This window comes from Psilocybe cubensis, chromosome 13 (genome assembly GCF_017499595.1).
Source record: "Psilocybe cubensis strain MGC-MH-2018 chromosome 13, whole genome shotgun sequence".
In the NCBI taxonomy this organism is placed as follows: domain Eukaryota; kingdom Fungi; phylum Basidiomycota; class Agaricomycetes; order Agaricales; family Agrocybaceae; genus Psilocybe; species Psilocybe cubensis.
The window spans coordinates 151,245-175,487 of NC_063011.1; the positions used below are offsets into that span (position 1 = coordinate 151,245).

General features: G+C 47.4%; 6 protein-coding genes across 6 annotated transcripts; 3 read left to right on the plus strand and 3 right to left on the minus strand.

The window, feature by feature from the left end:
• Positions 1 to 4,232: 4,232 nt before the first annotated feature.
• Positions 4,233 to 8,419, plus strand: JR316_0012779 (uncharacterized protein; the record flags this gene model as incomplete). The annotated part of the gene is made up of 3 exons (XM_047898398.1): positions 4,233 to 7,783; positions 7,893 to 7,934; positions 8,356 to 8,419. 3 exons carry the CDS (start codon positions 4,233 to 4,235, stop codon positions 8,417 to 8,419), a joined length of 3,657 nt encoding a protein of 1,218 aa, XP_047741946.1.
• A 2,201-nt stretch (positions 8,420 to 10,620) lies between these two features.
• JR316_0012780 (uncharacterized protein) lies at positions 10,621 to 11,501 on the plus strand (the record flags this gene model as incomplete). Its single annotated transcript, XM_047898399.1, has 2 exons — positions 10,621 to 10,637; positions 10,706 to 11,501. 2 exons carry the CDS (start codon positions 10,621 to 10,623, stop codon positions 11,499 to 11,501), a joined length of 813 nt encoding a protein of 270 aa, XP_047741947.1.
• A 515-nt stretch (positions 11,502 to 12,016) lies between these two features.
• JR316_0012781 (uncharacterized protein) lies at positions 12,017 to 13,966 on the minus strand (the record flags this gene model as incomplete). Its single annotated transcript, XM_047898400.1, is given in 4 exon segments — positions 12,017 to 12,050; positions 12,068 to 12,890; positions 12,947 to 13,723; positions 13,777 to 13,966. The coding sequence occupies 4 exon segments, from the start codon at positions 13,964 to 13,966 to the stop codon at positions 12,017 to 12,019; spliced, it is 1,824 nt and encodes a 607-aa protein (XP_047741948.1).
• An 87-nt stretch (positions 13,967 to 14,053) lies between these two features.
• Positions 14,054 to 17,727, minus strand: JR316_0012782 (uncharacterized protein; the record flags this gene model as incomplete). The annotated part of the gene is made up of 4 exons (XM_047898401.1): positions 14,054 to 14,343; positions 14,406 to 15,178; positions 15,235 to 17,405; positions 17,464 to 17,727. 4 exons carry the CDS (start codon positions 17,725 to 17,727, stop codon positions 14,054 to 14,056), a joined length of 3,498 nt encoding a protein of 1,165 aa, XP_047741949.1.
• Positions 17,728 to 17,911: 184 nt separating this feature from the next.
• On the plus strand, positions 17,912 to 20,780 carry JR316_0012783 (uncharacterized protein; the record flags this gene model as incomplete). The annotated part of the gene is made up of 5 exons (XM_047898402.1): positions 17,912 to 18,121; positions 18,184 to 18,488; positions 18,545 to 18,670; positions 18,727 to 19,010; positions 19,060 to 20,780. The coding sequence occupies 5 exons, from the start codon at positions 17,912 to 17,914 to the stop codon at positions 20,778 to 20,780; spliced, it is 2,646 nt and encodes an 881-aa protein (XP_047741950.1).
• An 83-nt stretch (positions 20,781 to 20,863) lies between these two features.
• Positions 20,864 to 23,776, minus strand: JR316_0012784 (uncharacterized protein; the record flags this gene model as incomplete). The annotated part of the gene is made up of 6 exons (XM_047898403.1): positions 20,864 to 22,248; positions 22,306 to 22,413; positions 22,464 to 22,863; positions 22,948 to 23,188; positions 23,255 to 23,604; positions 23,648 to 23,776. 6 exons carry the CDS (start codon positions 23,774 to 23,776, stop codon positions 20,864 to 20,866), a joined length of 2,613 nt encoding a protein of 870 aa, XP_047741951.1.
• Positions 23,777 to 24,243: the final 467 nt, after the last annotated feature.

Sequence of the window (24,243 nt, forward strand, 5' to 3'; positions counted from 1 at the left end):
TTTCTCTTTTTGGTCGGTTGTGATTATCCCGATTCCAGAGTCCGATACCACTAGCTGGTTAATTGTTATTTATGTATTTTGAATACATCTGAATGCGAATACATCTGAATGCGAATGTATCTGAATCAATGCGAATGTATCTGAATCAATGTGTATGTGAATGTATCTAATCAATGTGAATGTGAATGTGCGCTGCTTTTTACTCTTTGGAATGTGGTGACTATGTATACAGAAGTATGCATGTTTTGGGTTTGGGGTTTGGGTTTTGGGCTGTGAGCCGTGGGCTGGAGGTGTGAGATGAGCTGTTAGCTGGTGGTGTGGGCTGGAGGTGTGAGGATGATGTGTGAGATGAGGTGTGAGGATGATGTGTGAGATGAGGTGTGAGATGAGCTTTGAGCTATGAAATGTGAGGTGTGAGATGAAGTGTGTCACAGATGAAATGGGTGGGTGGGGTGTGGATAGGTGGGCAGTTCTAAGTTCCAATTGTTTCAGACTGTCGTGGGTTGGGTGATGGGTCCAGGTCTGGACTGTGAAATTTTTTTTTGTGAGATGCGTTCTGGATTTTTGGATTTCTGGATTTCTTGATTTCTTGATTTCTGGTTTTCTGGATTTATGGTGGTTATGTGGTCTACGTTTCGATGTGTGTGGTAATTCGAATATTTCGCATAAAAGGTTTGTGTGGAAGGGTTGTGTGGAAAAGGTTGCTGGAATGCTGTTTTTACGTTAGTTTACCTTCCTTTGCGTAGCTTTCCTTTCCTTTCTCTTGTTTTTTTTGTTTTCATTTACCTTGTTTTTGTGTTCGGTCTTATCTTTGACTGAAGTACGACGTTCCGTGTGTGTGTGTGTGTGTATGCCATGCCATGCCATGCCAGGCGGACATTCGGATATTCGGACTTTGACAGTTGACTTGCAGTGGTAATTAAGGCTCCAACCGTTTAGTTTCCGTTTAAATTTTTTTACAAACTAAACGGAAACGGTAATAAACAGTTTACAAACGTTTATAAACGTTTGTAAACAGTAAGCTCGAGGGTGGCTACAAGGGCAGGCGTTCAACAGCGTTCAACGCATCACTTGTCCTAATGCGGCCCATTTGCCAAGGAATATAATAGTCGGCACCTAATTTGTACAAAAATGGGACCAAAACAAGAGTGCAAATGAGTTAGTTTGGTGTAAAGAATAAAAAATGAATCATTTGATGTAATACGCACCCAATATTGTCCAAAAAAGAGATATACTTTAGCACAAAAATTTGTTACTGTTTGAACCGTTTATAAACGTTTGTAAACTGTTTAGCAAGGCTCGTAAACTAAACGAAACAGTAAACGGTATATACCGTTTACAAACGATAAACAAATGAAACGGTTGGAGCCTTAGTGGTAATAGCCTGTGAACGTTGAACGTTGGATTTAAAAGGAGGTGTGGAATTCGAAATTCGCATCGCTAACGAGCCACGACACTTCTCGTTCTTTTTTTTTTCAATCTTTTCAATCTTTTTAATTTTTTTAATCTTTTTAATCTTTTTAATCTTTTCAATCTTTTTAATCTTTTTAATCTTTTTAATCTTTTTAATCTTTTTAATCTTTTTGTACTTGATCTTTTTGTACTTGATCTTTTTGTACTTGACCTTTTGTACCTGACCTTTTGTACTGAAACCCGTCTTACTTTGGTGTCAATAGGAAAACGAACAATATCCTTTACCCCTATGCCACGTCCACGTCCACGGCCACGGCCACGTACGAGCGCATTGTAGATTTCCTTGATGCAGTAAAAATACCGTTTTTTTGTTTCTTTTTTGAGATGGTGAGCTCAGCTGGTCGGACACGGACAGTTGGGGTTTTTGGAGGTTGGAATGGGCTTTGAGCTTTGTAAGCTTGAAGCTTGAAGCTTGAGTTGTGAGTTGTGAGTTGTGAGTTGTGAGGTGTGGATTGTGGATTACGAGTTCGCATCGCTAAAGATGTCATTATGTTTTGTTCTTTTTGATTTTATCGTTTATCTTAGACTTGTACTGTACTAGTAGTGGGAACGAGAACACGAATGTGAATGTGAATGTGATTGGAATATGACCGGAAACACGGCGGGCAAAAGTGCTGACTAGTCAGCCTGGGAGTTGGTCTGACCAGTCACCTGACCAGTGTGCTGACTAGTCACCTGACTAGTCATGTAGCTGTCACGCATTTATTGTCGCGCTGCTAAGTTTCTGTAATTCCGCTCATTGATTGTAGAACAGAGGATTTCTTTTCTATGCCCCAGACTTACACAGGACGGGCGTCGTGTACCTTCTAAACAACGTCGGGTGACCGTGCACAAGTACTCTGAAAGTGTGATTAGTTATCCATTTGTTTGAATACTGACCGAATTTCAACCAAACACAAGAAATATCCAATTCCGAGTCATTCATTACTTTTCCTCAGTGACAGTGCTTCGGAAGACAATGGTTTATTCCCATTTAATCTTATGTTACTGAACTCATTTACCAATACTAACCAGCGTGACAACATTTGTGTGACCTCTCCTGACTGGTCAGTTGATTCGTCACGGAACGCGTCACGATATGGTCACGTGACTGGTCAGACCAACTCCCAGGCTGACTAGTCAGCACTTTTGCCCGCCGTGAAAGAACCGTAAACGCCCACGTTCATGACCACGTCCATGTCCAAGTGCATTGTTGATTGGCATGCAGTAAAAATACATTTAATATTTGAATCTTTGATAACATTGCCTTCAATCGATCTAGTAATGTATGCAATATAGTTGGTTGGACACTCGGATTTTATTTTTGACACCTTTGACAATGGCCTTTTGAATGTTTGTTACTTGTTAGGAGGTGTGAATTCGGATCCCATACATTTTCTTGATCTTGATGTCAGAATAGTATTACTAAAAATACATATTGAACCTTTGTCACTTTGATAAAGTTGGTTTTGACCTATCTAGTGTGTAGGTATGAGAACGGAAGGATTGAAAAGGCAATTTCGTATTTTATAGTTGAGCTAGTTAGTAATAGTAGTTGGTTCGTTTATAATATTAATGGTATGTTGATATTAATGTTGATATTGATATTAATTGATGGATCATCGCGTGTGGTGTGTGTGGTGTGTCCACAGCACCACACACCACAGCACACAGGATTCAGGATTCAGGATTCAGCAAGGGACACCTATCGCATTGTCAATGTCATTGCCTGGATTAGATACTACGTGGATTAGGATTAGATAACCCCAAGAGGCAAGTGTGGCCCGCAAGAGTGATGCGCGGGACACATGACGGGAAGCTGGAACGCGTGTTTTGATCCCGCGAAAGAAAACGTGTTCGTTCCATGGTCTACCCACATCACGACAGGATTGGGATGGGATGGGGTGGGATGAATGGATGGGTAGATTTCCATGTTGAGCGCGCTGGGTTTATCGATGTGTGGGCTGGGCTAGAGTTCCTGTGAACACGGAGTTGGTCTAGGGATAGTGTGGTGGACTTATTTATGTTTCGCCAGCGGGAAGATAGGGGATGTGGAACTGGATGCGACTCGGGTATGCTTCGGAGCTGATTCAGAGCAGCGGGGATGTGATTGTGAGGAAGAGTGAGAATGAGCTGGCTGTGCGATAACGGGCAGAGTGGCAGCGTTGTAAGCCAGGCGTATACCCGAGCACGGGGTGGGAGTTGGAGATGGCGACGACGGACACGAGGTGCGGTCGATCAACGGTGCGTGTGTGCTGGGTTTATTGCTCCCACCTTTTTCTCCTTCCCCTTCCCCTCCCTTCCCTTTCTCTAACCCCCCTCCTCCTCCCCTCCTCGTCCCGTCCCGTCCCCCTCCTCTTCCTCTTCCGAATATTCGTGCATACGATCTCCCCTGTTCTATACCCCCGACGGACGGACGGACGGATTGGATACCCTGTGCCCTGCTTTATACCCTACTCTCGCATTCACGACCCGTTTCCGTTTCACGACATAGAGCATATCCATATCTCTCCATCGCATACACGCCACGCCACGTCATTTCTTTCATCTCATCTCATCACATCGCATCGCATCTACAAGCAAGCGCACATACGGTACGTCGCTGCGCTGTCCTCGAGGCGCACTATCTCATGCTTTTCGTAGCTCTCCTTGTTCTCGTACTCGCTCACACTTCCTTTTCGCTTTCATACGCAGTCTAAGCCGGACTTGACATCATCGACGCCCCTTTGTGTCTGGACGAACGCGCAGACGTAGACCGCTGTGTGCCGCACCGCAGATCGATGCCATATTCCTCCGCCACATCCAATTCATACACCGCCACGCACTCCAAACGCACGCGCGCCGCACGCTCCAGCTCCAGCTACGCCCCCCTCCTCCCACCTACCCCTACCCCTACCCCCACCCCCGCAGCCATCGCGCCAGCACTCACTCCCGCTCCCGCACCGGCACTCGCACTCGCACCAGCAACGCTCACCCTGCCGCTCCCCATCCTCGCCCGCAAATCCGCGGCGCCGTGCACGCTCTCGCTCGCGCACGTCCATGCGGGCATGACCATGAACACGAGTACAAGTACGAGTACGAGCACGAGTAAAGGCACGATGAGCGTTGTGAACGTCACCCCGCACAAAGGTCGCGCGCGCGCGGAGATCAGTATGCAGCTTGATTTGAAAGTCGATGTGGATGTTGACGTCGATACGGATTTTGATCTTGATCTTGTGAGGTGGGCGAGTGGGACGGTGCCTGTTCCGGTGCAGGTCCAGCTCGTTGGGAGCGCGGGTGCCGATGCCGAGCGTGAGGGTGCGGGTGCTGGTGAGCAAGGGCAGATGCAAAGTCAGACCCAGCCAAAACACGCCTTCCTCGCACACCCGCCCCCACCCCACGTCCCGGGTCAATCGAGGAGAGCGGTGATGAGAGCGCGCAAGCGCGGTGTGAGGACGCTTAAGAGCGCTGATATCAATTGTATCCCGTTTCCTACCTCCGTCGCACCTTTGCCCTCGTCCTCGTCCTCGTCCTCGTCTTCATCGTCATATTCGTCTAGTTCGACATATTCAACTTCAAATTCGAGCACGACGTCAATCGACTCGGGTCCTTCCTACACTTCACCTTCACTTTCGTCATCTTCACCACACGCACTCCTCCGCCAATCCTCCCGCGCATCTGCACCCGCACGCGCGCGTCACACCAAACCCACCAAACCCACCACCAAACTCACCACCACCGCCGCCGCCGCACCAGCACATGTACCACCAACTCTCCCAACGCCCCGCGCCTCGCTCCGCGCGTCGCCGTCGGTGCAGCCTTCGTTGCCTTCTGTGCATGTCCAGGTGCAGCGTCAGCTTGCGCGCGGCGCACATACATCCGTCCCTGTTCCGGTGCAGTGTGTGCAGGTGTATACGCAGTTCCAGCAGTTCCAGGAGGGGTATACGCAGTTCCGGGAGGGGTATGAGCAGCAGCAGGGGTATGGGTACCCGGAGAGACCGTCCTCGCCTGCGCCCGATGCGGTGTCGCAGCGCCATATCCCACACCCTCAGCACTCTCCACAACAACACGCTCAACACGCCCACCTCCCACCCACAGCGCCTCTTTCATCCGCAGCCCAGAACCCCGCCAAAGACGCGCCAACGACAACGACAAAGCAAGACAACAAAGAAACACACACATCAGACAAAGACAAAGACAGAATCTCGCTCGCGGCGCTCGCTGCTCTGCTCAACGACAAAAAGGCGCAGTTCCAGGTGCAGAGGTTTAAAAAAGAGGAGGGGGAGGTGGATGATCCGCCGCCGCCTTATAGGCGCTCGCCGTCGCCTTCTCAGGGGGCGCAGGTGCAAGAGCACGAGCACGAGCAGGCGCAAGGTCGAGAGCGAGAGCAGGCGCAAGGTCGAGAGCGAGAGCGAGAGCAGGAAATAAAGCAGGTGAAGCAAGGGACACAGCCCATCCCCATCCCCATCCCCCCGCGCCCGCGCCCGCTGCCGCTGCCGCTGCCGCAGGTTGTAGCGCCTATCCCGATTAAACCGCGCGCTTGTTCTGGCGCTGGCGCTGGTTCTGGTGTGGGAGGGGTGTCGCGGATTCCTGGTCCGGTGCTTTCGCCTTCGCCTTCTTCGTCGTCTGTGCCTTCGTCTGTGGCTTCGTCGTCGCAGGCGTACTCCCAGCATCACCAACCACAGCAGCACCAGCCCCAGCAGTACCACAGACCCTCGCAAACCCAAACCCACTACCAGCACCAACGAACCCGCATCCGGATCTCATCGTCCGATCTGCGCGTGCTCGTGCATCTGTATAGGACTATTATGGATGGGGTTGAGAGGCGGTATCGCTATCGGGATGAGATGGGGCGGGGGGCTGAGAGGGCTTCGAGTCCTGGATCGGGTTTGGGTTCTGGTGCGAGTCTGGGTTCTGGTGCGAGTCTGGGTTCTGGTGCGAGTTCGACGCTGGGACCGACGCTGGGACCGACGCTGGGACCGATGGCGGGTTCGAGTCGTTCGACGAAGGTACCGGCACAGACACAGACACCAGCACCTGGGAGGATGGTCCGTGTGCGCTCGGTGGTGGATGATAATGATAAAGACGACGACGCGCTTGCGGGTGCGGGTGTGGGCACCAAGCACGTCGCGCACGCGCATGCGCAGAGGAACGCGGTGATAGGATCCGGGTCGGCGCTCGCTGATGATCTCAAGGCTTCGGGGTCGGGGTCGAGTCGGGTTGGAAGGTTTGGGAGGTTCCCGCTTGTGGAAGATGAGGATGTCTCGTCGTCGTCGTCGTCGTCGGCGTCGGCGTACTCCAAGTCGTCGGTAAATGCAGACAAGCACGCAGATAAAGACGCGGAGGACGACGAGGATCACGTTCTCCCGACTTTCCCTTCCTCCCCATCCCCATCCACATCGAAATCCACAATCTCAAACACGATCCCAACGCTCTCGTTCTCAGAAGCACAAGCACAAGCAGAAATCCGGCGCCAGCGCGCCGAGCTCGAAGTCCAAGATGCGCTCCTCGCCATCCGGCTCAGGGGGTTTTTGAGGATGCAGGGTGTTTCTGAGGCGGAGCTTGATTTGCGCGGGCCGCCGCCGCCGCCGCCGCCTGCGCGTGCGGGTTCGACTTCGGGGCAGGTGAATGAGGTGGGTGGTGTGGAGGCAGGGAGGAAGGGGGAGGAAGCTGGGAGAGAAGGTGGGAGGACTAGAGAGGAGGAAGAGGAGGAGGAGGAGGAGGATAGAAGGATGATGGAGGAGGTTGAAGAGGAGATGATCAAGATTCGGGATGAGGCGCGTGCGGCGGCGGGGCGGGGGAAGATGTCTTCCCAGTCTTCCCAGTCTTCCCTGCCTCAAAGCCAGAGCCAGCGTCAGCCATCGCAATCCCAACAACTCCAAAGTCCTAGCCAGACCCAACAAGCACAACAAGCACAAGCACAACCACAACAAGCACGACCAATCCGATCCTCGCCCTCCCCACCTCCCCAACCGCGCCGCACGATCCTCCCGACATCGTACATGATCGCGTTTTTACTGATGAAACACCACATGGCACCCTCTTCCTCCTCTTCGTCTTTATCGGGAACGGGGAGGCGCGGTTCGTTCGGTGCTCAGGGAAGCTACTACACCACAAGTGGGAGTGGGAGTGGGAATGGGAAGAGGGCGAGTGGGCGCGGGATGAGAAGTGCGTTGCGGTCGTGTGCTTGGGTTGCTGATCCTGATCCCTGTTCTCGTTCTGTTCAATGTGATGGTGTTGGAGGAGGAGGAGAAGAGGGGGGTGAATGGGAAGGACAAGAGGGTGGGGGTGGGGGTGTAGGAGGTGTAAGAGAGGTTGAGGAGGAGTATGATACTGCGTCTGTTGTGGATTGGTATGCTTATTGATTGGTAAGTTTTGTTTGCTTTTTGGTGGTGTGATACTGGTTTAATGTTTATGATTGAATTTTTTCTTTTCTTTTTTTTTTTTTTTTGGATTTGTAGGCATCCCGACGACGTTATCCCTCTCGACCGCTACCGCCTGCTGTCCTCTTTTTTTCTTTTTTTTTTCTTTGTTTTTGAGCTCGGTTTTTCGACTTCTTTTTCTTTTTCTTTTGCGTTTCATTTTGGTTTTGATTTTGATTGCTTTGGTCTGTTCATTTTAATACTCGCTTTTCTTTCGCATGACAAAATAATACCACGTACATGCCCTACCCTGCATTCCATCCATTCATCCATTCATCCATTCATCCATCCTCGCTTCTCGCCTCTCATCCTCGCCTCTCGCCTCTCGCCTCACTTCCATCGTCATCGTCATTGTCGTCATTTTTTTACATGACACAAACACAACGATCCTCCGCCATTGACTTGGCGTCGAGTTGATCGCTTCCCCCCTTTTTTTTGCTTTTTTACACACACACACCCTAGCAAGCGGACTTGCGTGCGCGCACTTCTTGATTGTATGTAGCCGTGCCGCTCTCCGCTCTCCTTTCTCCGTTATCCACTTCTTCATCCACTTTTGCATGACCTGATCGTGATGGTATGTGAAGGTTTGGGGTTGAGGTTGACGTTGAGGGGTTGGGCCATGGTGTTGGAGTTCTTTGGGTTTGGGTTTAGGCTTCTTGTGGTTTTTTCTTCTTCTTCTTCTTCTTCTTCTTTTGCTCGTTCACTTCGTTCTTACGCACACGCGCCACACCGCACCACACCACTCCGCCATTAGCAAGATCGCCCTTTTTGATTTCGTTTGAAGTTGAACTCTTGTGCTCCTCCTCGTCTCTCGTCTTCTTTCACCGTCTGTTTGATGGAGTGGAATTTGGATTGTGGATTCGAGTTAGTTGAGTCGAGTTGAGTTGAGTTGAGTTGAGTTGAGTTGGGTGGTTGAGCGGCCCGGGAGATCTTTGGGGTTTCTTTTTCTCGTTTTTGTGGTTGTTGGTTGTTGGTTGTGTGATCTTTTGGGTTTTGGTTCGGGTTTGGATTTAGCATTAAGCTTTTTTTGGTTTTTTTGGTTTGATTTTTTTGATTTTTTTGGTTTGGTTTGATTTCTTTGGTTTGAATTTTTTGGTTCGTGCGTTTGGTTCCTGGTTTCTGGTTATTGTTTCTGGTTTTGATTTATTGATGTCTGGCTGCTCGCTTAAATGACGGGAAGATGAAGACGAATGAAGGAAGACGAAGATGAAGATGAAGATAAAGATAAAGATTTTATTATGATGATACGATACACCTCCCTCCCACTCCCCCTCACCACCGCGTCTATACCCATATCCAACCCGAACCAACCCACTTCCTCCTTCCCACCGCCCCTCCACACCTCATCGGCGAATGTCTCGACGGCACCTCGTCGTCGCCGTGCCTTCGTATGCCCTGGACGCGGCACTGGATCTTGGCACCTCACTCTCACTCTCACCCTTACACCCTTACACCCTACACCTGGCACCTGGCACCACCCCATAAAGCCCAGTGCATCTTGGATTTTAACGTCCGAGTCGCTCTCTGGGCCTTCATATGCGATTTTAAACACATACACTATGATATGCGATACACGCGTTGTCCGTTGTCTGTAGACGACGCTGACACCCCACTTACTCACTGCTCGACGCATCCCCCCTCCCCTACGATATGGATTATCACGACCACGACAATTTATTCCAACAACAACCACACTACAACTACAACTACTACACATGCAAGCCATGCACCCACGGCGTTGTCACGCCACACCACACGTTGTCACGCCACACCACACACCACCACTTTTTTTTGTTCAGCCACGCGTCTTCTCCCTCCCTCCCTCCCCGTCGTCGCGGCGATGGGTCGAGGTCGAGGTCGAGGTCGAGGTCGAGGGACACCCACACCCACACCTATACACCCCACAAAGATATAAGATATATCGATAACTTTTTTTAAAAAGCTGTATATGATCAGTAACGACACCTACGACGTGATTTCTTGTTTTTTTAGTTAAAAGGTTACATACAGGCAGGTTTACGATCTCACATTCCCTCCCCCTTTTTTTGGGAGATGGGGAATGTGAGTTTTTTTTTCGTACTGGGACTGGAATCTGTAGCTTTTTTTTAGGTGGTTTTTTAGATTAATGGAAAAAAACTGGTTTTTTAAGGTGTTTTGTGCGTGATTAGATTAGATTTGGAGGGATGGTACTGACTATAAAAATCATGCGATGAACTGTTTGTTGCGTTTATTACTTTGTAATACTAATATAAGACTCGTTATGCTTGCCTTTTAGAGTCTCCAGCTTGTAGATGCGTGGCCACCTCCACTGGCAGATCTGGGGACGAAGCTTCCCATTTGGCATTTATTGTCGCGTAACGGCTGGTCCTCCTACTTTCTCATCGCATATGCGGGCCCGTGCTCGGGATTCGGGAAATGAACAATGTTGCACCAGATGTGCTGTATGAATCCTGTTGGTCCAAGTATATCCTGAAGCATCTTATCTCGCTGTATGTCCCTGAATCTTTACAGTACCGCTTTTATCTCATCGCCTTTTTTTAGTGCGGAGGCCAGGAATAACAAATCGATTCTAGGCACGGGATGTTCAGAGACGTGTAATATGAATCATGGGATTTCGAGTGCCCAAGTATAGCTGGTGAACGATTGGCCGCTGAGTCTAGCTATGAGTAAGCCAGTACAGTAGGCAGTGTTCATCGATTGATTGTTGGAACCACGGTAAAGGCGCCCTGTCTCCCGTCATATCGTTCGACTTTTACAACAAGTGCTAATGAGTGCTGGACAGCAGTATGTTCTCTTAACTCTTTCTTGTTCTGCGTTTTTGGGGAACTGAGATTGAATCTCTGATACATTAGGGCACCAGGCGAAAGATTCTCAGTGATCTTGTGCAAAGTAGACAGCATAGAAGATGTCGACAACGTGATCGCTCTCTACCACCGTGAACTCGAAGAGTTCCCTCCGCAACATCCAAACAAGTGCCACTTGATTGGAAGCTTCGCAGATGCCCTCACTACTCGATTTCAATATACAGGCGCAAAGAGTGATATAGACAATGCTATCACACGGTACCAGGAGGCACTCGACCTTTTCTCACCCAACCAGACCGGGCGCGATACTGCTGCCTTCTCACTTGGATTAGCGTTGAATCTTCGGTACGAAAAGTTCTTTACAACGAATGACATCGGTGATTCGATTTCCAACTCTCGCGAGTCCCTTCGTTTACGACCTCTTGGGCACCGGGGTCGTCCCAAGTCTCTTCATCAGCTCATGTACGCTTACATGAGGCGATATGAACACCAAGGATCTGTAGATGACTTGGAGGAAGCAATATCGTTCGGTCGCGAATCACTCGACCTCTTGGGTCGTGATCCAGAAGATCATTCATCGACATGGAGCAGATTCTTCACTAACCTTATTTCAGACATTGGACAGCAGGAGTCTACCACAGATAATTATGGAAAAGTATTGTCCAGAACTCGTGAAGTGATCCTCGTTGGTGATAACGACCCACTCCGTCTATCAATTATCAGCAACCTCGGTGCTGCTTTGACGTGGCGGTATGAGCAGGGCCAGTTGTTACACTGTGCTGAGCCGTACTGTACACGGGACATACACAGTGTGGAGTGTGTGAGGTTCAAGCGGATCCGCTGACCCGGTAAGTATTTTATCCATATGGGGTAATATACACAGTGTGTTGGGCACAGTGTTCCAGCGGGGTCACTGTCCAGCATACCAATCTGGCAGACATCTACTCAGCGGACACAGTCTTTCTACTCAACGGACACTGTGTTATTTGGCGTCGTCCCAAAATCACTTGGGCGAGGCGTGGTTGGCGAGCATTTGGCACCAATTGCCATTCCACCGTATCATGTATACACAGTGGATTTACTTTGGTCTGCATTGGTGGAACCTAGTCATTGTTGGTGTGTACATAAATACTGACTCTACTTAGAGAGTATTAATTATTTTTAAACTACGTGTTCTAAAGCTATTCATCAAGAGGCATTACATCAAAAAAAGGAACAGGTATTTTAGGAAGTGTGATGCTGATTTAGTGATAGTTATCTGGCCGAGATGGTTGTGGGGAGCGCTCAAGTCCGCTAAAGAGATTCGACAGTTCGTCAGCACTGCCATCGTATTTAGAAGAATGAGAGGAAGGTTCATAACTACATGGCGAGGGTGTTGATTCCCGGGGCGGTACTGCAAAATTAGCATACATGAATGCCAGATCGTCCTGTATTAACGCTCCCGGCGTATCTAATGGAGGGTGCATCCTTTCTTGAGCTGCTTCAACGTTAATATAGGATGTTCGGGTTGTTGGCGAGGCATTTAATTCAGTTGATCCTACTGATACCGATTGAATTCGGCATCCTGAGGTATGACGAACATCGCAGTCGGAGATCTGTGAGTAAAGTGCCCCAAGCTTATCCTCACACGATAATAGACTGTTGGATGTCACTGGGCCTGAATCCGACATCGATTCATCATGATATGGCGAGGAGATTTTGGCAGAATATACTGATGGGTCATCACTATGATCAGGGTCATTGGGCAAATCAGGTGGAAGGTCGCAAAAAAGCGCGGCTAGCGTGTCTTCTTTCTGTGATGCGATGCCGTTGACTGCACTGCGATCGGGGTTATTGGGAAAAGCAGGTGAAAGGTCGCAAAAAAGAGCGGCTAGCTTGTCTTCATTTTGTGATGCAATGTCGTTGGCTGATGGTGTGAGGTCGGAATACATCAAAGCAAGATTGTCCTCAAATGCCGGTCGATGTAGATGATTAGAAGCATAATGACTATTTTGTTGGCTCCCGGGATGTAATAAAGGGCCATCGTCATCAGAAGGAAACATGTCACCATCAGAATGTAATGCAGAATTTCCACCCGATTTCAGGCTATTGTATAGGGCGGCCAGATTGTCTCGGAATGGAAATGCTGTTGGTGCAGATTTGCCGATGTGGGTGCGTGTGGATGGCGAGGCGTTTGGTGTGGGATTGTTAAGGTGAGTGAGTGTAGATGGCGAGGCATATAGTGGATGGTCTTCTGAGTTCACGGGTGGCAATCAGAAACCAGTTACATAGAATGGGGCAGCGACATACCTTCAAATTGGGTGTGCAATAGAACATTTTTGTATTCTCGCCGTTTCTGTGAGGCATGTGACTGTTCTTCGCCCACCTGGTTGTCATTTGGCGAAATGTGATATTGAGCATCTACTGGACTGGACGATGTGGGAAGCTCGGTTCTAGATACATTGAAGGTATTTGCTTTGTGAGGAGACGGCGATTCTTGGCTTGAAACACTCATATTACTGTTTACGTCTGGCCACCAATCTTTTGCATGATACCGAGGTCTGCCCGTTACTTTTTGATTTGCGTTCGCGGCCGGGGAGCTTGAAAGCACTCGAGTAGGTGTTGCAGGTTGCTCTGTACGGTCCCCTCGGTGGCCAACCACCAGTAGGTTATCCTTTTCTGCGCATGCCACCACTGAGATCCATTCTGACACAACGGCTGGGTCACTACCAAATGACCAGTTTTGCATGCCATGATTGGGTTTGATTATGCTCGACATATCAGGTCCCACCAATATATGCAGCTGCTCACAATGATACCGAAGGCATTCCTCAACAGACCAATCACCAATAGCTTTCCCGGTTGCTTGTCCTCCAAGTACCTCTGAATCCTTCCACCATGCTTGTTTATAACTGTCCACTGTTCTAGAAATGGCTTTGTTTGACAACCCGGAATACAATGATTGCATGAATTTAATATCGAAGGAAATAGGCAAATCACTCGGTGACACCCTTCCAAACGGCGATTTTGCCAATGTACGCAGGAAACATGGCACATCAACAACATGACCAATAGTGGTGCTATATCCTACACAGGACATAAAATAATTCTAATTGGGATTGAAAATTAGATTTAGAAACCTTGAAAAATCTGTATACGAACCAATTCTTTACGCAGCAAGAGCTGCAGCCCTTTTTGATGTTTCAGAGGTTTTGTATGAATTTCGCAAAGGGCGTTTCTTAATCTTGATTCCCCATAGTCAATGATAGCTTGCAGGTATGAAAGGTACGATGAATCGGAAAGCGAACAAGATTCAGAGGAACTTGACATATTGATTGACTGACTAGACATTTGGTACAGTACAAACTGCAAACCCCACCAAAATGCAAATTTACCCCACTTTCTCGCCAGCTAAATTTAGAATTGCTTTTTATAGTTTGGATTGGTCATCCGAAATAGATAATCTGCTTGGCGGGCGAGATTATCCCAAAGCGATGCTTGGCGCTCGGCATATGCTATTCGCCCTCGCTGCACCATGTCGCCAACCAATACCTCGCCATTGCTGTGCACAGAAGCACTACACCTCCACCACTCGGCTTTATGGACGAAGTAATTCACAGTCCAGAGCATCTCGTAGTCCAGGATTGTGGCCTCCTCATTCCATCTCTGAAACTGCGCCCTAGCACGCAGCCAGTGAACCCTTTTGACTGGTGGATGGCATCGCTGATTGAGCTAGAAGACAACGACATGGAATTGAACATGTACTTACATTCGGTGAGTGTTTCTGGATCCGTTTCGTCCAGATCAATAGCGCCATTTTCAGCATTGGCGACATGAAATTCACCACCCTCGGCAATAATGTTTGGACCAAGACGTTGAATAGCAGTATGCCATATCCATGACAACTGTACTCTCGTGGAACCAGGTGTGTTTGGATCCAGAATTGCTGTACTTGTCTTTACATCCTCTTTTTTCAGCACTTGGAATTTTTGAAGGGTAGCATTGTCTGCGCCAAGTAGGATCAAACGTGCCCAACATTCTGTGTACAACTGGCTATAAAAGGTTATTTGGTGGTTCATGTCGTCAATTTTGGCTCTTGAACGTGTTCTGACCCCCTTTCTAGGTGCCTTGCAAATGACATTTGAATACTGAAAAGATTTCTCGGCAATCAGGTTGCGAATTTTATTGAGATGTGATTTTGCTTGAAAAATTCGCATCTTCAGCTCGTGTGGAGCCAGACTTCTGCTTGCGTTTCCGTGGGATGGAAGGCATATCTTGTGATCTTCAATGAGCTCAACAGATGGTGCAGTAGCTTGTCTTTCTTCTACCACCTCATCGGGCGAGCACTCATCTGCCCAATCTAGTAGCTCCACAATACTTCCTTGTCGAGTTGTATTTTCTTCAATAATGCCAGCACCTTCTTGTAATCGCTCAAGTTCTCCTAGGAGCGGTCTTAATTTGTCTCGAAGTGTTTGGATCTTATGAGGATCCGCATGCCGAGGCAACTTTGTCAATTGGCGAACACAAAGGCGAATTTCAATCCTATATCCCAAAATTAGCTAGGTGAAGTTAGAATTTATAAAATGAAGGATTCTTACTCTTTTTCTTCAACAATTAACGCAAATTGTATATAGGCCTCTACTGGGTCCTCTGTAATCAATGCAGCATCTGAATCGAGAGCTTCGCCATCCTGTCCTCGCCCTTTTGCAGCATAAATATCCATAACATTGGGTGTGGTTAGTCGTTGAGCCTCTGCATCCGTAATTTGGCAAGTCCAAAGATTTACAAGGTCCTGGGGCACTACTTGAGACACTTCGGCAAAATACTTCTGGGTTGAATCACGAGTTTCGATTGCTTCGACATAACGTCGGCAAAGATCTTTCGGCATGTCGAGGGCTTTTTTGTGGTTGGAGTCCGTTGCGTGGTCATCTAGCATTTCGGCTCTATGTGCAAGTGTGGCTGTTCTAGCTGTTGGCGAGATTCCATTTAGCTTTGCCCACAAGGTTTCAAGAATTTCCCCAATAACTCTGGCAGCACCTGGGATGAAAGATGGCGAATAGCAAAACAGACATTCATCTTTGTGCGCATGCACATGAAACAATCCAATAGCACGATCAAGGTCCAATCCCTCAGGAAGTAAGTGACCGATCCTCTCTTTCACGTATACAAAGAATTGGCAGATGACATCATACATGAACATCAACCCCTGTTTAGGATGCACACCAGTTGATTTGATGGCGGCGAGCAAGGCAAAATCCACGTTTTTTTGCTGCTCGCCTTTAAACAAATCAACTAGTGAGTTCGGAGCATAACATCCATGCCGAGCACATGCGATGCCCACAACTCCTGTTACATCACAGGATTTTGACGCTTGTAAGGCACCTGTGATTGCTCGGAATGTGTTTTCGCAGGGTGCACCCTGCAGATTTTCCTTTGTTAACATTGTCAAAATTGAACCAAGTTGTGCAGACCATACCGTTAACTTCTCAATAGCGCTCTTCAAGAACGCATGATACTCCTCGCGGTTGGGTATTATTCCACTTCCTTCAGACAGCCATACATCATGAGATGGCTTCTTAGGTTGTACGTGATCAGCTTTAAAATTCCCATCGGCCATGAGAATTTGGCGATAAACAAACCGATTGGGATCCTCTTCCCAATTGCTTGGTAGGTTGATTCCAGGTTGAGGGCATGCAGGACAGTAGTTGGCGAGCTCGCCATTCTCAACCTCGGCAACCTTTTTTCCATTATGTCCAGCATAACCTGCCCATTTGAGCTTCTTTGTCCATCGCCAAAGCCGTGTCATACGACGAAACTCATTATACAGGTCAACTACTCCTGACGGATTCATTGGACTAGTTATTCGGCGAAGTAAGTGGTAGAACTGATATGCCGATGCATGCAGTTCTAGATTGGCAAGCCGAAAGCCATCCAAAACTTGTGCTGAGAAAAGTGTTCTGATTCTGATAAAACTTGTAGGCCAAAGGCGGAAAGCAATCAAATCGCAAGGAATGTTATGCATGCCACTACATGAGCATGTCACCAAGGATATGTGGTGAATCCCATTGGTATGTACCACACGTACTCGTGCAGCGTGATTATAGTTCATGTCATTCCAGTTGGTTGGCTCAGTCTCGTCTTCGCCATTTTCCTCACTAGCTTCGGCATCATCATCGGGTTCCTCTATAGGTTCGGAATCCGACCCATTACACAGTGCATCCAGGTATTCAAAGAAATTTTGATCCTGGAGTAATTCAAGGTTAATGTCGGCTGCAGCAGTTGTTCTTTGCTCTAGTTCGCCGTTTGGTTTGCCGTTGTCGCCATCTATCTCGCCGTCTTGTGCAATATCAACAGGTGCGTTGTCGACAGTCGGAATTGCTCGCCGAAGAGAATGCTGCTCGGCTTCATCTTTGATGCACTCACTCTCCTCCAATTGCTTTGTTTGCAGCTGTAAACTGTCGCATATCCTGGTACCTGTGTGATGTGGGACAACAACTGTTGATCCTACTTCCCACAGTTCCGCAGATCGAAAGTTTTTTCCATTCCAACACTCAACTCTGTGAAATGGATCCTCCATATGCGCATGCCGCAGACATTTGCGGCACATAGTACGTCCTAATGCACAGTCTTTACACCTCCAGATTGCAATTTTTCCCCCTCGGCAAGATTGACATAGTCGTTCATTATCAAGAAGCGCTTCCCGGGATAGTAAAGCACCCAGAAAGGTATCAACACGTTGAACAAATTGTAATATGTAGTCTTTCTGTGTCTGTGCAACATATCACTGTCTTCCTTTTTTACTACATTATTTAAAAATATTGACATACCTTTTTTTTGGGGGTCTCAAGAATGGTTTCGTTGTCATTTACGCCATTGTTGTGATATTCCCACTCGTCCTGAACGTTAGATCCCGTAGCAGCGCCATTGTGTTGTTGCTTGTAACTAGCTCTGGGATCCTGCACTGGTTTTATAATGCGCTGGACATCTACCTTGCCATCTTCATCAACTTTACGAACCTTCCGTACTGTGACGTATTGTGCTGCATCCACTTCTCCTTCTACTAGTCGACTCCTCTTGGATTTTCTACCCATAATGTGAAAATACAGATAGAGGTTGGTTATCAAAGTTTAACAACAAAGGTGCGTCAAATGTATTTTGCTGACTCCGGCACAAGTAGTATGCCTGCAGAACATTGTCCCGCCCACATTTCCTTCAATAGAAACCATTGAAAATTTTACCAATGTGGTGTCCAAATATCTTTGAACCGCTACCATCATGTCACAACTTCCTATGAACGTGTTGGACAGAAATGTCCGGGCATACAACAGGGAAGAAAGAGCATTAATTGATGTATACAAAGAGGATTATATCACGTCATCTACACCAAACAACCGGGCTGCAATAGTTAATACAAAAATGTTTCCTGCCCTTAAAACGCACTGGGACAAAAATGGGATCAACTATGATCCTGTCAAAGCCAAAATGGTATGTCTGCCCTGTTGACTTGGTATAACACCCACTAACGACATGAAACAAAAAATGACCAGGACTTGTTAAAGTGGGCTCAAAACTGCTGGAGACTATCTTCTCAGAAAGGAGTTCCAAAGTCCTCTAAAGTCCTCAAAGTACGAAAATCAGATGTTGTGGCACGCACTATGAAGGATGCCGTCGAAGCTGAGATTGATGCTTTGTTGGACCCTGAAGATTCTAACAAAATCCAAAAAAGGTTTTCTGTTCGTAACCTGGCGGTTAGCAATATCATCAAAAGGATGACCTCAACAGAATTGAAAAACCTGGAAGAAAAAGCGGACAAAATGTCAGAAGAAGGATATCCTCAAGAAATTTGTCGACAGTCAGTTTATTTATACATTTCATTGATTAAGCTCTCATTCATTATTGGACTATTAGACTTGCCGAAAAACATTCCGAAACTCGCTTGAAAGCCAGCGCAAAAGCTCACTGGCTGGAGTTGGGATTTCTTTCTGTCACATTCGCTGCTTTTGAGGATTCCACTGGTAGGGTTGTGGCTGAAATGTTAGTATTTAATCCTGGTGATACAAGAGCCACCTTACTGAGATTTAAATCTGTAGACATGACGACATTGCGGAATTGCTGGGTGTTCAAAAGTCCATGAAGATTAAGTCCTTTGAGGAAACTTACCCAAAGCAAGCTCACGAGATACAACGTCTGATGATTGAATATGTTCGCAATGTCATTGACAAATCACAAGGAAGAGAGATGATTGCAGCTCAGGAAAACACTTTGGGGAGTAGCGACGATGGGTTTCCAATCATTGGGCCAAGTTGGAACAAAGAGAAGTTAGGCAAGGCCGACGCTTCTAAACTGTATCGTGAATATCTTTCAAAGCATTACAGTAAGTCACCAGCTCTACGGAATTCATCTACTGCTCACCTTTGATGTAGAATTGGCAACAAATGGTCGAACTGAACAAGTACCTTACGGTGACATTATGATGGATGTCTCAAAATTCATCCACAAGGACTACCTGCCTTTGGGATTTGTATTCAAGGACCCTCATAACACTGGTATAGACGACATTAAAGCATTCTTTGACCACATATATGATCGTGAGCAGAATGTACAACCTGCCGAGGTCTTTCGTTTTCACAGCATTACCACTTCACGTATCAATGGAACTGTGGTCCCGGCTTGCTACGGAAATGGACCCGAAAACCATGAAGATGTTCCTGCTCCATTGAATAAACGACAGCGGCGAAAAAACAAAAAAAGCGCTCAGCAAAAGCCAGATTCTGTGAACACTGTCAACACCAACAATGCCGACGTGTTGCCTCGCCCAAATTCCGATGGCGAAATCAATGCAGAAACTCTAGCTCACCCGGAATTGCCTGGTAAAAGCAATGCTGAAACGACTCACCCGGGGGTCTATCGAAAGGAGAGTGTTGGAGTACCTGTTCGCCTTCACAATCATGGCGAGGGAAATGCCGACACACCTAACCGCCTTCATAATCATGGCGAGGGGAATGCCGACACACCTAACGGCCTAGTCAGTAATGGAGGAAGCAATGCCAACAGAGGATTACAGCTCAATGTGGATGGTGAAATCGTGGAATACCATCCTAAGCTTTCTCGGCATAACGTTCTTGGCCGAATTGATCCTCTACAGGTTGACGACGAGGTCATGTTCCAATACCTATGCGATATAGGTGCCTTTAGCTTTCCACCATTAGAAAATGTGACTGTACCTGTTGCGTCATCGAGCTCTGGCCAATCTTCTACCACCAATGCTATGCCACAGTTATCGTTTACTGAAATGCTGATGGAAGATTACCATGTGCCGGGTGGTAACCTGTTTGATATATCAGAAACGCCATCTATGGCAAGAAACACTATTGGAAATTCCAAATCAATTACCAATGGTCCAGCGCCTGTTGGAATGAGCTTGGAACTTCCATCTATGGTAAACAATGAATGGAGTTATACGGGAATGATGAATGAAAATGCCAAAAATGATACCGCGATACGCGTTTCCAATGACGCCGCCAAGGCCTACATGGATACCATTCCTCAAGCAAGTGCTGTTCAATCCCGTGTTCCATCCCCAAAACCCCTTGTATGGCGTCAGGTTAATATGAATCCTACACTGGCGCCAACATATTCAGATGAAGAGATGATAACGGGTACGACAATCCAATTGAAAACTGCAAACACACCTACAATCATTAAGGCTGCAGGAGAATTGAATGATGCCAGCCAAGAAACACATGGTTTGAATGAGCACTCAGCTTCTAAACAACCGAGGGTGCGCACAGCAAGAAACAAAAGGGTTGTTTCAGATTCATCTCCAGCCCAAATTTTGAACCGCGTACTCACTGACATGCCAATGACCCCCACCAAAGCAACCTCTCAACCACCCAAATCCAATGCCGTTGCTTCCAAGAAGCCTGTAGAAACATCCCATAATTTGAATGGCTTGGAACAACCTGCAAAAGGTGTTGTTAATCAATCCAAGCGAAAAGCAAATACTGCCGTCGATGAGTCTGGGAATGCTCAGAATGGTCGAACTGCTAAAAAAGTCATGACCTCCGATGTTTTGGCTATGCATGAGGCCGATAGCATGAAGGTAAAGGGAAAGCGAGTCCCCAAGAAGAGAATACGAGAGTAAAGAGTAGCACAGATAAACATTGCGGGTCTAATATAATTGGATTGTTCAAGTAAAAGTACAGAATAAGGGTAATAATAAAGTACTTAGTATTCCACCATATCATCCTCGTCATCTTGCGGCCCCGGGTGCGTAAGTAAATTTCCATCGGGTCCTATCTTCAGGAGGGGAATAAGGGATGGTGACAATGGGGGCGGTTTAGCTTGAGTAGTTAAGATTTTTACGGAGGGTACAGTGAAGACAGGATGGTAAGGAACAATCGCACCGCGACTTTTGTCATCGTGGGAATTATGGGGCGTGGAGACATTGGGCGAGGATTGGTCACCTTGTTGAAGTTCAACTCCCTTGTCTTTACCTTTTGCATCGCTGTTGGAGACCACATGTTTGGCTTTCTCAACATATTTGGTGTTGTCAGCCACTTCGGCATTCTCGATGCATTCGGTGTTCTCAACACGCTCGGCATTCTCAGCATGGTCCTCATTGGCTGCAGCCTGCGGGTTGGCTTGCAAGAGAGGAGCCTCGGTGTGGCTGGTATCATTGGTGAGCACTTTTGCGGTGTCAGTGTTGGTACGATTTGGTGATTCCAAATGGGTATCCATAGATTCTACATCATTGGAGGGCGAGGCTTGAACTGGCAAGTAGACAGCGTCAACGCGAGTTGGCGAGGGTGCATGTTCGACAACCTCGGCATGTTCAGTGGGCTTGACATGACTTGGCAAGTAGGCAGCATTAACGCGAGTTGGCGAGGATACGGGTTTGGCGAGCTTGGCTTCGGCGTTTATTTCGGCATGCTTGACATGGTTGCTGCTGGCCAAAGGTAGAGAATCATGCTCCTCTAGGTCAATTGGTCTGTCGGATGATCCCCCAGACCATACTTTGGCCAATGCAGCTAATTTGTTGTGAGAGTGCACAGGTACATATTTCTGGTCTATGCTTATAGGCGCTGGTGGCGATGCTTTTGCCAAATCTGCGGTATTGCTGTCCGCATTGTTTTCTGAGTGGTGTGTTTGGGAGGATTGGGTAGGAGGTGGCTCATGATGTGTATGATCCCCTGCCTCTGATGAACTGTGCTCATAGATATCATGTAGAACGGCATTGACTTCTCTTCTTATCACAGTCACTCGTTCAATGACTTCGCCATAAAAGTGGTTTAATACATCAAATTTGGAGTCCAGCAACTCCAGCGATAAAATGAAGAAGGCCAGCTTTCCTGTGATATAGTCGAAGCCATGATCATAACTGGTGAGCTGGTCATCCATTTTCTTCATTTTTCGTATGATCTTTGCACATTTCTTCTCCAGTTTTGTGAGACGATCTTCGGTGGATAAGGTGCAATTGGTAACATCGTCTTCCGGATCACTTTCTACGTCCCAATTGCGAATGTAGGAAGGGCGTGGAGGCAAGGGTGGTGGCGGGCGGGTAGAACTTGATTGGGAAACATCTTCATGGAACCACTCATTCCATGTTTTAACTTGGCGTTACCAAAGTATGTTAGCTTTTCTTTGTGTTGATATGGTGAATAGCTTACCATTACGCTCAGGTTGCTTTCCCATAGCCTTTTCAGACAGGATTGGCCTGTCCGGGGGCGGAGGTACATTTGGCCTCTCTGAGGTTTCTCGGGGTGTCTTCGCTTCATCTGAGACAGTAAGTCAGTTTTGCTTCATAGTATTATAATGAGCAGCTCACCATTTTTCTTAGGTTGCTTTTTCTTTACCGTGTCGGATGGGACTGATCTCGCTGGGGGTTGTGGGACATTCTCGGTAAGTCTCTCCAAGGTTTGTCGGTGTGTTTTTGCTTTGTCAGAGATAGTAAGGGAGGCTGACTCTTTTGTGTCTTGTGCAGCACGTTGGACCTTTGATTCTGCGATAGCCGGAGTGACTGTGGCTTTAACGGCGTCCTGTCTTTCAGCAGATCGGTTACGACTGTTGACTAGGTTCGAAGACTGAACTTTGATTAGGGTCAAAGCACCACGGGGAGTAATTTTCGGATTTCGGTCTTCTTCCAATTCACTCGTGATTGACTCATTTTCATCGACTTCAGAACACCGTTCAATTTCTTCTCCTTTGCCTCGACAACCTCGACGATGCTTGTTGCAGTAGAAACAAGTTGCAGTTTCGTACGTCAATCTACATTTCCGTTGATGTTCGGCACACATATGACATGGGCGTACATGGATCCATTTTGTAGCCTTCACGGGCAGGCGCTCATCATGTCCAGGGCCAACTGACTTCTCCTTTGATTGCCTAGCTGATGTCTTGTTTCGGTTTGCTTTCTGGCGTACTGCCTTGATTTTGATATTTTCTTCGGCGCTTTCAGGATCAGATGGATTCTGAGAAGGTATGAATGTGCCATTGTCATCTTCTGATGCCTCAAGCTCAGCAAAGGTCTTAGTAGCACTGGCACGAGTTGAGCTGACACAGCGTCTCTTGGGAGGTCAAGCAATAGTGGATGAATCAGAGTCATTCTCCAGGTCAGACTCTCGTTTGGCTGGAGGTGCCGAGGCTAAACCAACTTTTTCAGTACCTCGACGCTTTTTCGGCAATGGTTGGGCATCCTCTCGGCGAGTTGAATTCAGCATACGGTTAGCTGATTTCCTCCCTTCACCGGGACGTCCTGAGGTACTGTCATCTTGATGCTCAGGTGCGTTACTGGCACCCTCCTTGTTCAAAAGATCACGCATCTCTTTCAGAAACTCGGAGCTGTGATGTCGATTTTGGCGACGCGCTGTGCCATAGGCCAACAAAAATTGAAACAGAAATATGTTAGACTTTTTCTGTTTTTCTGCAACACATTCTTCCGCCGTGGATGTAGCTACAGCCAGCTTGGTCTGATATTAGTGGGTATTTTTATCAGATAAAATTTCAACGTACTACCAAGTCCCAATGTAGGTTCACAACCTCAGCCACATTGCCGTTCTCGAGCCCTCTCCGGACCTTTTTGTCAAGCGTCTCAACGGCATTTCTGAATTCTTTCAGGTCGGTAATGGTTTGCTTTGGCATTTCGTTGAGACGTGGAATTGAAGTGGTGGTGGCTTACAAGTAGGGTTGAGTGTCTTACAAAAATGTGGAGTTTGTTTAGTCGGCTGACACCGATAGACCCGATCACAAAATCTGCATGCTATTCTCTAAAACAAACCTGGGCGCGGGTGACCGACAATGTATGGATAGACCTCTGCATGGGTAACAGAATTTATACATTTCAAGTGTCTGTTACTGAGCAATGCTGTAATATTTAGTGCTACCTATTTGACCCGTATTCATGTTGGCAAAGACCAAGTGGCGAGAAATAATGGAAGTAATGGCGAGTGGGTTAATGGCGACTAGTCAAATGATTACACATTGATCCGGCCCACAGAGGAACCGTACAGTAGGTAAACGGAATACACAGTGTGTCCCGCGAGCACGCTATGCATGGCTAATAATGGAAGTAAACCAGCCTACAGCGGAGCCGCTAATGAGTAGCAATT